The 15,436-nt window shown below is 37.8% G+C and overlaps 1 protein-coding gene across 2 annotated transcripts in view; it reads right to left on the reverse strand.

Annotated features, from left to right (window-relative positions):
• prkcbb (protein kinase C, beta b) overlaps nt 1-15,436 on the reverse strand; it is a 106,842-nt gene that overhangs the window by 25,822 nt on the left and 65,584 nt on the right. For both annotated transcript variants that reach the window (XM_026916503.3, XM_026916501.3), the window contains exons 11-16: nt 14,965-15,056; nt 7,986-8,048; nt 7,626-7,764; nt 4,921-5,001; nt 4,719-4,826; nt 4,122-4,262 (exon numbers count right to left, since the gene is read on the reverse strand). In XM_026916503.3, coding sequence (XP_026772304.1) covers nt 4,122-4,262; nt 4,719-4,826; nt 4,921-5,001; nt 7,626-7,764; nt 7,986-8,048; nt 14,965-15,056 — 624 coding nt within the window. The remainder of the gene's footprint in view (nt 1-4,121; nt 4,263-4,718; nt 4,827-4,920; nt 5,002-7,625; nt 7,765-7,985; nt 8,049-14,964; nt 15,057-15,436) is intronic.

Consider the following 15,436-nt stretch of genomic DNA (forward strand, 5'->3'; position numbering starts at 1 on the left):
TTCTTTTCTTGCTGAATGCCGTCACATACACTGGACACTTTATTAGCACCTCCTATATATATTCATGCAAAGAACCAATCAGCCAATCATGTGAAAGCATCACATCATGCAGGTATAAGTCAAGACCTTCAGTGCTTGTTCACAACAAACATCAGAATTGGGGGAAATATGATTTCAATGACTTTGACTGTGGCATGGTTGTTGGTTCCAGACAGGCTGGTTTGAGCATTTCAGAAACTGCTGATCTCCTGGGATTTTCACACACAACAGTTAAAAAAAAAAACCCAAAAAAACAAATTAACAAACATCCAGTGAGCAGCAGTTCTGTGGGCAGAAATGCCTTGCACTTGAGAGAGGTCAGAGCTGACAAGAAGGCTATGGTAGCTCAAATAAACAATCTTGTTGAGCAAAAAAAGATTTCAGAACACACAACATGTCAAACTATGAGGCAGATGGGCTACAACATCAGAAGACCACATTGGGTTCCACTGCTGTCAGCCAAGAACAGGAATCTGAGGCACAGACTCACTGAAGCTGGAGAGTTAAAGATTGGGAAAATATCAGGCGATGGATTTCCAACCTTCAACTGTCCAGTCTGGTCGAGCCCAGTGTATCCTCAGATTAATTAGACACTGTTTTTCACACCGTTCCATATAAACTCTAGAGATTGCAGTGTGTGAAAATCCCAGCAGATCAGCAGTTTCTGAAATACTCAAACCAGCCTGTATGGCACCAACAACCCTGCCATGGTTGAAGTCAGCGAGATCACACTTCCCCCCTTTCTGATGTTTGATGTGAACATTAACTGAAGCTCTTAATTTATCTGCATGATTTTATGCATTGCACTGCATCCACTTGAGTTTATCAATGAGTAATTGCATGAACGAGCAGGTATACAGGTGTTCCTAATAAAGCGACCGGCGAGTGTATGTCGATCTAACATACAAACACCACATTGAGTGGAACAGTTCCAGAAACACATCCCAAAATGTGGAGTGACCAAGGAGAAAAAGGGGGTGTCTCTTGATACTGTAGCAAGTCTAGACATTTAAGCACTTCCTACCCTTGGGGAGACAATGGTGAGTAGAACTACCTATGAACTGGAAAAAAAAAAATCACTACAGCAGTGATTGACTTTAAAGCAGCAATACAAAATCATGATCTCTCAAAAGCATTCAATAAACAGAGAGCCTCATTTCCCCCGCATTGGAGTTACACGGCTACGCTGACTCAAAGACAATCAATTGCACATTAAGACTGAGAAGTGTGCGTACCATCCTCAAGCTAATGGAAGGCCTTAATAAGGAGATTCCTAAGGTCATATTGTCATCATTCTTCAGTTGATTGGAGTTGTAATTTATCCTGGGCACAGAATACTTTAATCAGTTCCTTTACAGGCCTCCACCAGAAGTGGTGACGAACAACAGCCTCAAAACCTCAACAAGATGCATCCAAGACATGCACCTTATCACAATCTTGGAAACCGTGATATGAATAAGTGGTTCTTGTGACATGAGGATGTAATATCGGCACATGCCTGACATGAACACAACACAAACACACACTGACACATGAGAGTGCTTCCCATGAGAATGGCTTACTCCTGTCTCTATTTGCAGTCTGGGTAACTGTCAAATTTTCTTATGATCTGTCAATGTGTATCTTTCTGCTATCTTACTGCCTGTTTTTGTCTTGTTGATCTCTAGGTTGATCTCTTCATCACTCCGCAATTCTTTTGTTTTGTCTGTCTTTCTGTCTAACGCATCATCTATCTTTCTGTCAGTGTTTCAGTTTTTCTTTTCTTTAAGTCTGTCTACATGCCTGTATATCCTTCTTTTTTTAGTATCTATCTATCTATCTATCTATTTACTTTTATGTCATATCCTGATAATCAGTAAATACCAAACAAAGTTAGACATATTATTTACAGTTAGATGGTGTATGTTTCACTTCTCCCTGATAGTCCTCAGTGCTAACTCACTGCTAGCACTTACGGTTATTTCACAGCTAGCACTTAGTGCTAGTGCTAGCACTCAGGGATAATTCACTGCTAGAACTCAGTGCTAACTCACTGCTAGCACTCAGGGATAACCCACTGCTAGCACTCGGGGATAACTGACTGCTAGCACTCAGGGATAACCCACTACTAGCACTCAGGGATAACCCACCGCTAGCGCTCAGTGCTAACTCGCTGCTAGCACTCAGAGATACATCATCACTACGTCACTTACAAACTTATTGCTTGTCATTTAATACCACAATATGCAATGCATTTACTTATGGATTATTTACTAAAAGATGTGTGCAAAGAAAAAAACAAACTATGTGTAATAAGCTTTATTATTTCAGAACAGGATATAGCTAAGATTTGTGTACTTCCTCAGATGCTAACTGGCAATTTGATTGGCTAGCAGGCTACAGTAGCACAAACATATGCTGTCTGTCTTTGTGTCAAATAATTATGCCTGTCTTTCTTTGTTTTCCTGTCTGTCTTTTTATCAGTCTGTTCACCTTTTCTTCTGTCTTTCTTGACTGTATGCTGTAATTTGCCAGAGTACTGTTGTTCACTCTTAGCTGGACTATTGACACACTGATTTACACATAAAGCAGAACTACAGCCATTCACAGCTCTTCACACACACACACACACACACACACACACACACACACACACACACACACACACACACACTGCTATCTCACTCTCACAGCCCGTCCAAGAGAAAGCTGGATTTTCCCTCATATCTCTAACAAACCTCCTGCACACAGGGATAAAGGAGCGAGACGCATAACAGAGAAGTAAGAAAATAGAAGAAGGAGAGGAAAAAATAGAAAAGGGATGTTTTACTAAACACTCATAATTAGTCCTGACTTTTACAAGTCAAACAGTCCATTTTTAAGTTTGAGTCAATGAAAGAATCCAGTGTATTGATAGAGAAACCGCTAGCAGACGGGATAATCAGACACACGTGACGGAAAGAAAGAAAGAAAGACAGGCAGAAAGACAGAAGGAGAGGCAGAAATGGAAAGACAGGATAAAAGACAGAAAGAAGGAAAGAGAGAAGGAAAGATTTGTGCACATATGTATAAGTGTGTGTATGTCTATATGATGTTATGCATGCGTTTGTGCGTGTGTGTGTGTGTGTGTGTGTGTGTGTGTAGACATTTATTTCCAGATCCACCTACCACATAGTTTCATGTCATAGGAATACAAAGGTACAGTATGCAAAGGCCAGCTGTTGCTCTGCACACTTTGTTACAGCAGTGGATCGGTTTCAGCGAGTTTATTCCCATTGGGTATTACAACTTCTATCTCCTCTAAACATGTGTACTTGACTCAATACCATCTGAATTTTTCAACACAGCCAGTGATAAGCCACTCCTTAGGAAACTGCATCTTGACCCATTTGATTACTCCAATCTCTGTGTAATATTTACAGAATCAGAGCTGGCTAAAGTGCTCAGTGACCTACTGCTGGAAATGTTTCAGGTTTGGGTTTGGTAGTACTGGACTTATTTGGTAGTGCTGAAAAAGGTGCTTATATTGTCAGATCCATAAATATTTGGACAGTGACACAATTTTCGTAATTTTGCCTCTGTACACGACCACAGTAGATTCAGTTGCTGCTTGTTTGTGGGTCTTTCTGCCTTCATTTCAAATCCATTGTGTGGTGTACAGAGGCAAAATGATGAAAATTGTGTCACTGTCCAAATACGTTGGACCTGACTGTACATAGTTACTGTATGCCTTTCAGTTTGGCTAGCTACACAAAATGGAAGACTGCGTTAAAAGGCATTAAGATGAGTCTGTGAAACTCAAAGCTACAGTTAAAGACCTTAGCATAATCCTTGATGCTAGTCTATTATTCTATCCCATGATAGTAACATCACTAAACTGTATATTATCCTCATCCCATTCAAGCTACTTTGGCTGCCTACTGAGTTCCTCATTGACTTGTTGTGCTTATGATATGGTCAAGCTTTTCCATTTCTTGCTGATCTCCTGAAGTAGTAATGCTCATATATTAGTAGTTCATTTATTAATAATTGCAGATAGGTGCATATTTGTACATGTGTATACAGTATGCATGTATATGTGTGTGTTTGTGTGTAAGACTCACAGCTTTAGGTTTGAATGGTGGTTGAACCTCTTTGTTCTCAAGCTTCTCCCAATCCATGTAGCGGAAGAAGGCATGCTCTCGGATGTCTCTCTCTCCCTCAGGGCCACATCCTAGACGTTTTCCAGGGTGCTTTGTCATCAGCTACACACACACACACACACACACACAAATATATATAGAGAATATATATATATATATAGTAATATAATATATATAGTACACATGTACACACAACATTAAAAAAATAGTTACGTAACATAGTGAGGTTTGTGATTGGCTAATCAAATCAAATCAAATAAACTTTAAGACCTTTGCTCTTCTTGTCTCCAGCCAGCAAAATCAAGAAGTATGTTCTTATTGCATAAGAATGCTTAGCAGAAATAACATCAGATGTTAATATGCTCTTGCTGACTTCTGCTTTTAAAATTTCAGTGTTCCACATACTGTACATTGACTAGGAGTGTATGGATTTTCCATACAGGAAAATGAAGTTGAATTCATTTAAACTCAGTAGCAAGAACAGTTGATCCCAGTGCCTTACATTCCCAAGGCCCAAGAAATTGATTAGTATACATAAAGTCAAAGTGGGTTACGCACTCCTTTACAGATGGCCACTGCCTCCTTAGACATTGATTTGGGATATGACACGTGATGTTCCATGATGGACTGGAACAGTTCATCCTCATCCTCTCCGTCAAATGGTGGCTGGGAGACGAAGAGAGAGGGATAATAATAATAATAGTAATAATAATAATAATAGAGGGGTATGGTTAAGTGAGAGAGTGCGTGTTGGTTTTACCTGTCCAGCTAGCATTTCATACAGCAGCACCCCAAAGGCCCACCAGTCTACCGACTTCCCATAGGGCTGATACGCAATGATCTAACACACATATGCAGATATAATTTGTAAAAGAAGGTAGACATACAGTACAATACAGATTAAAATCTGCTGTGCATTAAGAGGACTGCACTAGGCTGGAAATGTACACTTTATCTTTCACACATTCCTTGATTCCATTGAAGCAGATAATAGTACAATATGAAAGAATTGCAGGTTCAGTAAAACACGAATTACAGCTTTAGATAATCAGCGTGTTGAGCCAGAGATGTGCTCATACAGTACATACAGAGAGATAGCAACCTACTACTATACAGTATTGTGAAAATTGTGAAGCATTTTATCATGCCCTTGGAACCAGTAAAACTTTTTAACAGTTTCAGATGTGCTCAACATCAGCACGTACAATCCGGTGTGTAACATGAACACACCTTATATTATACGTTTTCTCAACCTTTTAGATTGTATGCTTTTTATGCATGTTTTAGCACTGTGGCATTTAGCTTAAACTGTCTCAGCTTCATTTGTTTCAGTTTTACCTAACTGTGGCTCCTAGCTTAAATTGATTCAGCCTAATTTGTTTCAGCTTTAATTGAGGTAAGAATCTTACACAGTTTTAGCCTAAATTGTTTCAGCTTTAGCTAACTGGGGCACTTAGCCTGAGTGGAAATGTTGGACTGGTTGTGTATGTGCACGCATAGTTTTAGGCTTCTGAAGATAGGTGCCACATCTCTTCTTTAACTGACTTTTTAAAAAATCCATCACCCAATGTAGTGACCTACAAAAATGTTTTATAAAGACAATGATTATGAGCAAAGACAAAAAAGGTGAGGACATGTATGTTCTTAGAAAAGGACATGTTATGTAATATGATTTCTTCTTTATTGCTACAGTATAGAGCTGTGGCATAAATGAATTATGTTATCATTATAAAGCGAATATAAATATAGCTTAGAGAATAGATGCACTTAACCTAATAGCCTTAGTTTATGGCCCACACAAAAATGCCAATGTGACTCAGGGAGAAATTGAGTTTAACACCCCAGCTCTTAATAGAACTATTAGATAAGATAATTGTTTGACAAGAAGAAAGTGTTTGGTGCATTATATGTAAATGTTTGTTTTAAACCCTAACAGTTTTCATTAGCTTTGATACTTTTGAAGGTGAAAACTGCTTATGTGTAAAGTCTTTAAAAATGTAACCTCATTGCTGATACTGATTGTTGTTGTAAAAAGGCATAGACTTGGAAGTATTACTGTTAACGCCAATTCACACTGGACATCTAAAATGATGCGGAATGTGGAGTTTCAAAGAAAAGTGTTTGCATGTAGTGATTACGGCTCATCGATTACCGGAAAAAAGATGAATAGCTGTTTTTTTTCATGCTTTGATTTAAAAAAGAAGCATGCTCTTGGGCCTTTAGCATGAGCAGAATGTGATGTGTCACTCCCGCACTGCATTCACAAGCCTTAAGCCTTATGTAAGGAGCCTGGTGTGAAATTTGTGTTAGTCCTACCCCAGCTGTGGATGCTTCAGAGGCACACAGAAGTGTTTGATTAAATGCTTTAGGGGCTCACCCCTCCCCATCTGTACCTAAGTTGTAATAGAAAATGTTTTGCAGCCTTCATAATAGATGATGATGATGATGATGATGATGATGATTGAGCATCATGAGGTGTCGAGCATTTTTGAGCAGGAAATTCAGGAGCAAGACACAAATTAGCATTCTGTGGTGATTGTTGAAGACTCTATTGTAAGGAATGTTTGGGTTGCATTGAAGTTCCTTGTGTTTCTGATGTGCGTGTGCTAAATATAAATGTGAAGTTTAAGAATATAGTGGTTCATTTTGTTGTTGTTCAAGCAGGCAAAAGTGACCCTATACTTTGAATGTTTATGTATTTGAAAGAGACGTAGAAACAGACATCTCTGTTGTGGATGACTTCCCACAGAATCCTTTTCCAATTCTGACTAGGGTACCAAGTCTTCAATTTGCAGCAGTATTTTGGCCTAAAACACGAAATCTCTCAGAAGTACCTATGCCAGTATCCGCATATGGTTATGTTCGTCCTTGATTTGTACACGGACGGATTTGTACACGGATACACGGACAAGGCAGAGATGTTGCTTCCATTAGGATTACTGTTAAAGACCGTCTTTCACAAAGTGCCTGGATCACATATGGACTCTTGTCATTACACAATGTAAAATAGTTTCATGCTGTAGGCATCTTGAGTCATTTGTCACCTAGCTAACTGACTTCCAATGAGCTTCTTTGCCACAACTTGTGGACTTTCATTCTATGTCACATCCACAACTGGTGTAAAGAGAGCACAGTGGGATTAAGTAGCATATAATCAGATATGGCCTTAATATAGCCGATAGCATATCTATTAAAATATGCCTGGATCTGCCCTGATCCAAATCTTTCAGGACATCTTTAGTGCTAATACATTTCCTCCGTTGACTTACATTGAAACTTCAGTCTGTGGTTTCTCCTACACCCCTATTATGCAATTTAGACCAATATTTGTTGCCTCCACCTAGAAGCAGTTCTCCGGTATAGCTTCAGGTCTTAATGCTAACTATTAAGTGCTAAATGTTTATGTGAATCTGTAACAGGCATTTCCCAGGCACTGCACACACACACACACACACACACACACACCTCAGGAGCGATGTAGTCTGGGGTACCGCAGAAAGTTTTGGTGGTCACTCCCTCAGACATGTTCTCCTTACACATCCCGAAATCAGCGATCTTAATGTGACCTTCAGCATCCAGCATTACATTATCTAACTTCAGATCCCTATAGAGGAGACAGAAAGGGCAACAGACAGCATCACATTATCCACCTGTTTATCTGGACAAGAACTTCCTGTTTATCTGAACAGGCAGTTTCTTTTTATCTGAAGATGCACTTTCTGTTTATCTGGAGATATACATCATATTTACCTGGGCATATACTTGCAGTTTGTCTGAACCTGGACTTACTGAAATGTGTGTATATGTATGTACGTATCTACTCACCTGTATATTATGCCTTTAATGTGCAGGAAGAACAGGCCTATGGCAATCTCCGCAGAGTAAAACCTACACACACACACACACACACACACACACACACACACAAACACATTTTACTACTATATTTTAAGACTATATACTATGTACTTGACTAGATGGTACCTGAGGGACAGTAAGATCTCAAACTAAACACTTCTTTGCACTAAATAGACATGACAAATCAAAGCATGGTGCATCAAATCACTGCACCTAAATAACCTCTACAGGAACAATTGCCCATTTTACAACCTGAAATGGACACCATACACTTTCCCCTGTGTGTGCAAAACACAAAATAGTATAATAAAAGCATGGAAAAAGTACATTGCGCACACACACACACACACACTGACACGTTACAATTTAATGTCCTTGATTTTATGTCATTGTCAGTACAAGTTGTGCGTTCAATTTACTACATTACCACACAAAATTTTAAAAAAATTAATAATTGTTTGCATGACCGGTTCATTCACCAGTTTATTCATACATTATGCTTTTTATTCCTACCACAGCTTTCTTTCTGCTGCTGTTGGTACAAAATATTATTTCTAGTTCTCCATGCAAAAAATAGGAATCCATATATAAATATAATATATAAATGGAATCCATATTTTTTAATAGAGAAATTTGCAGTGATTATTATACTTAAGATCCCTTCATCGTTCTTTTCATGACAGTTTTAATATATTTGCAATATTTTAGACAACTACTATGTTTGCGTCTTTGACTACTTCTAATTTGTATATTATCATATTAGTCTAATTTGTGTTTTTAAAATTTTCTCTTGTTTTATGCTACATTGTATTGTAATTGATATCAAAGGGAAAATTGCAGTCTGCTATTTCAGTCCACATTTTCTATCGAGCTTAAAGGAAAATGTTTGTCTTTAAAGGCGGTGGTTTAGAAACAGCTGAAAAACTTGTCCCTAGAGCTCAACAAGAAAAATCTGGCAACCTCAGAGGCATGGACTGCACACAGGTCATTTTAATCATCTGAATAGGTTGGTCAAAAATTAATTCACCTGCATAAGCCAAGTGTGAATATGAAGAATTTTGCCTATGAAAACATTGAAATAACTTTTGAACTTATGTCGGCAGGTCTGAATACAGCCCTTAAGATCTAATACCTGTTTTTGACTTAGCACTAAGCCTGTCAAAATGAATTTCACACTTAGATTAATTACTATTCAGATTTTCATACGCATTGTTATTCAAACGCATAGTTAGGCTCAGGCCAGGTTCTAAAACTATATTCAAAGTGGGACTATTGATAGATTTATTCTCACATGCTAGATATGGTGATTGCACTGTCTAACCCTAGACTGGCTAACAATAGAAAATAATTAATATCATAAAAAATATAGATATTTATTAATTAATATCAATAATGCATGAAAATACTATGTATCTTATTGAAATAAAATTGAATGCACTTTTAAAAAGAATTTTAAAAGAACTCTAGCTCCTCTGTGTCTTAACGCTGTCTTTCTCCATGTGTCTTTGTCTCATTTTCTCCCTCTATCTACATTTGCCTCTCTGTGAGAAAGAGAAGAGGAAAGCTTCTTCAGCACAGAATGAATGAATGTGAGAAATCAACTCAGTGGAGCGAGAGAAAACCTATGATGGAAAAAAAAAGCGAGAGAGAAAGAAGGAAAGAGAGGGAGACATCTGAAAGGAGATTAAAGGTCAGCACAGTCACCTTATGCATTGACATAGCCCTCATTCTTTCTCTCTCTTCCTCACTCTCTCTCCTATCCTTTCTCGCTTTCATTCTCTTTGCAGTGTTTTTACGTTCAGGAAGTAATTTATCGTTCAAATCGAAAATAAACAAGAAGAGTGAGGGATAAATGGCTTTGACTAGGGGTGTGTGAGAGAGAAAATGGCCTTTTCCTTACCTACACTTGTCCTCATTCACACCTAATCAACCAGCAGTAGACAGGGAGAGAGGTCAGACAGAGAGAGACAGACAAAAAGAGTGAGAGACAAACACATATTGACTGAGGGAGAGACAGAGAGTGTTCAAGACTCTCCTTGGCTGTGTCTCAAATAGCGAGTCAAACTGTGGTATACATCTTACAGCAGGAAGTGTTAGGAAGCTAAAACCAAACATTCCTGGTGGTAATGCACTTTCTGTGGCTTTGTCCCAAACCTCAAACTGCTGTACTCTGTCACTCAGTTTGAAATTTGCAGTCTTGTGGTCCATATTTGCATGTCTACATCTACATTCCATGTATATGTATGTGTATATATATATATATATATATATATATATATATATATATATATATATATATATATATATTAGAATGAAGTTTTCATTATTTTGGCCATGTTCAGAGTTGGTGACTTAAGTCAGGAAGAAAAGTCCAAAAGTTATGTCAATATTTATATGAGGATTTATAAGTTATGTATATTCAGAGATGGATTATACAGCTACTTAAGTCGAATTTCTTAAGTTGATTTTTCATATCAAATGTAATATGATGTAAAAGAGACAATTTATAAATTAAATATAAATGTCAAATGAAATATAGATGCCAGGCATTGAAATAAAGAATCTAGTATATTGCCAATATATTGATACATGAATAGTCCTAGTTGTAATTATCGCCTCCACATCATATATAAAATAGCACTTGATCCAGCACATTTTATTAGTTTGCATTTAATTTTTTTTAATATTGTGCAGCAAGGGTTAACTGTGCACACAACTTAATGAAGCCATGAGACACTAAATGGAGGTCAAAAATCATAATGTGTATGCTGGATTTAACACTTCTCACTTGAGATGATATCAAGCAAAAGATATGTGCTTATGTTCAAGAGCAGAACTGCACATAACTGAGACATACCTCTGTTTTAGGCAAACTCCACTCCACATGCATAATTCTTGCATAACTTTTGAATAGTACTTAAGCCTGTAGTTCTGTCTTAGTTATGAATTCTGATATGCACAATGTTGGTATTAAGCCCTCACTCTGCGTGCATAACTCAACTCTGAATATGGCCCAAAGTGTCTTTGGTCATTAATTTTTCATTGAGCAGCATTCAGATTAAAACAAAGTGAAACAAAAAATAAAAAATAACAGAGTCTGTCTGATTACCTAATTTCTGTCTAGAACTTGCCTATGTATCATTTAATACCGGGCTACTGTAAACAACTGATTTTGACAACACATTTATTTGACATAGTAACTGATCAATGTCAGCAAAGTGTGTACTTGAAGGAGGGCCACAGAGCTTAAGGGTCACTTAGGACAAAGCCTTAATTCGAATTTGTCAGTTGATGTGACATTTGATGTGACGTGAATTTGTCAGTTGATGTAACATTTCTTTTTGACATTTTTTTTGCACCTCACTACAATTCACAAGTTTTATAGCAAATGATCATCACCTGATAGAAACACCATAATTTTAAATTACATGTGCCAGGGAACAGACTTACATTGTACTGTAATTTACTCTATTGTACTGTACATTGTACTGGAGAAAAACTGATAAAAACTGTAAATTTCAAACAGGCTTTAATGTTTACATTGCATTGTAAGGCAAAAATTTGCTGACAACTCAAAGGAATGATGTGATATTGACTTTCAAAATTACAAAATGACAGAACACAGTTTGGTTAGTGACAGATGCTAGGTGTTTTGCAGTGTTATTTTACACATATTGCATCTTTTCTTAGTAGTTTATCAAAGCATCTGTGGTTGCGGTCTTTGCTTGGATAAATAAAAGTTTGAATACACAGAGTATATGTTTCACTTACATATAAATGAATTTGACAGTAGCAACACATTTTATTTAGCTTTATTATGGTTGGAGCAATGGAGTCTTGGCACACCTGTCAAACTATAATCCAAAATGTGATGCACTAAATAATAGTGTAGTATATTAATATGTGCCGTAGTATGTGTTATTCCTCTTCTCAGAAATTAGCTTCACATGTTTAGATAGAAACCTACCTAGAGAGACCAGTGTGTGTGTGTGTGTGTGTGTGTGTGTGTGTGTCCTCATTAACTGAAGGTCGTTCTGCAGTGGCAGTAAGAGCAGCACTGTAGGGGTCTGAATATATCTATTCTCTCTTTCTTTGTCCTTCTCTCAGTTTCTGTCTCTGCCCAACTTCAAAAGCAAGACAGAGAGAAATGGGGAGAATGTCAGAAAGACACTGATGAAGAAGAGCATGGAAGAGCATGCCTTGCAATGGAAAGAGAGAAAGAGAGAGACAGAACAACAGAGGCAACAGAACAACAGAGGCATAGAGAGAATGACACAGAGAAATCAAACACACAGAGGGAGAGACACAGAGAAAGTGAGAAACGCTGAGAGGGCCGTATTCTGAGTTGAGTTAAGCAGGAATAATGAGGAATTAATACTGAAACTGAACACATCAGTATTCAGACCTCAGATGTAACTGCAGACTTAGGTGCTGCTTGTGGCACAGGGTGGAGTTTGATCTACATTTTTCATACCTAAGTGGTTATACAAAATTCAGAAAACCAAGCAGAATAATACAAAAGACAATTAGTGAGTAAAAAATTACAAATAATCTAAAAAAAAAAGTAATACAAAAGGCAATAAATGCAAAGTAATTGCAGAGAAAAAAATAGTGTTATCCTAAATACTGCTTGAAAATAAAAACCTTTTTCACCATAAAACCATAGTGGGGGAATCTCAATCCACCGCTGAGGAGCCAGGACACTGAAGCAGCCAGTGCTTGCATTACAAGCATGCATGAAAGTTAGGGATGGACTTGCCAGACAACTGAAGACCTAAGTTGCCTTGTAGATGTGTGGTTGTAAACCAGGGAATGTAGATAATGTTAGAAAACCCTTTAGATGCCTGGAAGAAACGAGTTTAGAAATTGATTCTTGCTGAAACAGGAAGCCTTAATAGGAGATTACATGAGAGTACTTCATGGGGTTACAAACCAGGTAAAGAAACCAGAGAAGTAAAGCTGTGAGTGAGTGTAGCAATGATATAATAGCTGATCATTGAACCCAGTAATTTGGTAGAGAATAACAGTGGACCAAGAACTGACCCATTGGAAGGCTTCACTGTTAAAGCAGTGAGGTGATTAAATTGAACCTCTCCAGCTCTGTGGTGGGATCGATTCTCTAGATATGATGAAATCCAGGTCAAAGCATGGCTAATGAGTGGCAGTGAGGATCTTACAGAAATGAGGGAGCCAATAGGTACAGAAGGATGAGGACAGAGGACATTTCTATGGCTTTGTAGAAAACTGCAGTGACTCTTAAAACAATCTCCACAAAGACTAGTTTCTACACTAGAAATGACTAGAGGTCATCTTCCATTAAATCACCTCTAGTCATTTCTAGTGTAGAAACTAGCCTTTGTGGCTATTTCTATGGTCTTGGACAGAAATGTAAGATGAAAAATGTGTCTGTAGTTAGAAATAATATTTGAGTTAAACAAATTTGAAAATAGAAAGAAATAGACTACTTGGTAGAGATGCACCACTCACATTCGATGTGAGGTCCTTGGAAACTGTCTTCAGAAATGGAATGGTATTGAGTCACACCAGACAATTATTTTAACAATTATTTTATATATTTTTCTCACGGCCATTACCGCCACTTCTTTCTAAGCGATCAGCTTAAATTAGTTCTGCCGCAGTTATATTGTTCTGACTTACAATCACTAACTCTACTTATAATATGCATGTTCTCTTTAGTTGTCTTCTGTCTGCCTGTCACTCTTCTCTCTCTCCTAGTGTGTCTCTGTCCTCAATGTCTCTCCTCTACTGCAGTAACAATCAATTATTCTTAAGTGTGTGTTAGCAGTAATACTAATGTATTAGTCAGCCTACTAGCACGCTAAAGGCATAGCAACAGGAAGCAAGCATTTTGCTGTTGCAATACTAACAACCAAGGTAGGTGCAAGCCATTCTACATATTGCTTCCTCCTCTAAATTTGCAATGTCTTGCTCTTGACAAGTTTGCTCTATTGTTGGGAAGATGTGAGTTTGAATCCTGATGATGCCACAGATGACCGTGGACAGGAGTCTGAGAAAACACCACTGTAAACGTGGGATAAATGGCCTTGTGTTCCTCTCTCTCGTTTCATAAGTTTGACAATTCAGGAACATTAGTTCAAAAAAATGAGATGGATTCATGTGTCTCAGAAGAAGCAAGTTACCCCTACCCCTCATAGAGATTATTTTGTGATGGGGATAAGGGCCTGAAAATATACAGAAACATTGGAAGAAAACAAAATTTGGATTTAAAACAATTCCAATGCTACAACCACTAAGCACAAACACACAAAAAAACACTATCCTCCCTACACAGATAGCAAATACTCAGATAACTCACAAAACACATCTTTACATAATCACTCTAATAACCCAGGTCTAAACACTTTCTACTGGCGCCAGGATAAATCCTTCAGCTCCCAAAACCAAATGACATACACCATTATAGGTCTCTTGGTATGCACGGCTCTGCATATCAATGCAAGCTGTTAATGCACTGTTAATGGAAGCCTATTGAAAGGGTAAAAAGAAGCTAACAGAGTGCTAATAAAAAAACTAACAGAGTGTAAAGAGAAGACTGAGAGGAGTCCTAAGGATGTGATATTGAAAGGCTACAGGTGTGCTAACGGAAAGCTTATTGAAGGCTAAAAGCTTGCTAAGTCTAAGCTACCTTCATACAAAATGAGTACACAATAAAATTGCACTCAACCTTGAAAATTACCATAATAATAATAATAATAAGAAGAAGAAGAAGAAGAAGAAGAAAATTTTCAGCTTCTGAATAGTAATTAGGAAATTGCGGTGTGGCATTCTTGTGTAATCACCTCATTATTATGACATGTCCAACATGAATTGAAGGCAGCAAAAATTAGTACTAAAAAGCTATAAGCTAAAGGTGAGCATTTAAAAGCTAAAAAGCTAAAAGTGAGAGTGTAGTGCCAGTACTCACACAGCGTGTGGCTCCTTGAACTTTCCGACCTGCTGTATCTGGTACATCAGATCTCCTCCATTAATGTATTCCATTACAAAGTACAGCCGATCCTATACAAACACAATGGAAGAAAAAAGTTACTTTTATAGTGCTTCCATTACAAATGTGTCCTAGAGTGATCCTTGGGGTTCCTTAACCCCTTGTGACCAAGCCTGAGGCACCAGAGGCAAGGAAAAACACCCCTGGACAGGGCTAATGGAAGAAATATTGAAAGCAACTGAAACTCAGCAGGGTCCACATTCACCTCTGACTGGCACTGAAAACCTGGAAGTAAATAAAGGTTGGGAAGTGTGAGGGAGGGAATGGTTGGGATAAATTGGAAAGATGATCAGAATGAATATGGCAGGAATGGAATGTGTAAGGAAAGGGAGTTGGGATGAATAAGGGATAGAGTTGGGATGTGTAATAGAAAGGACTGGGATGAACGAGA

Source organism: Pangasianodon hypophthalmus, chromosome 13 (assembly GCF_027358585.1).
Source record: "Pangasianodon hypophthalmus isolate fPanHyp1 chromosome 13, fPanHyp1.pri, whole genome shotgun sequence".
Taxonomy (NCBI): domain Eukaryota; kingdom Metazoa; phylum Chordata; class Actinopteri; order Siluriformes; family Pangasiidae; genus Pangasianodon; species Pangasianodon hypophthalmus.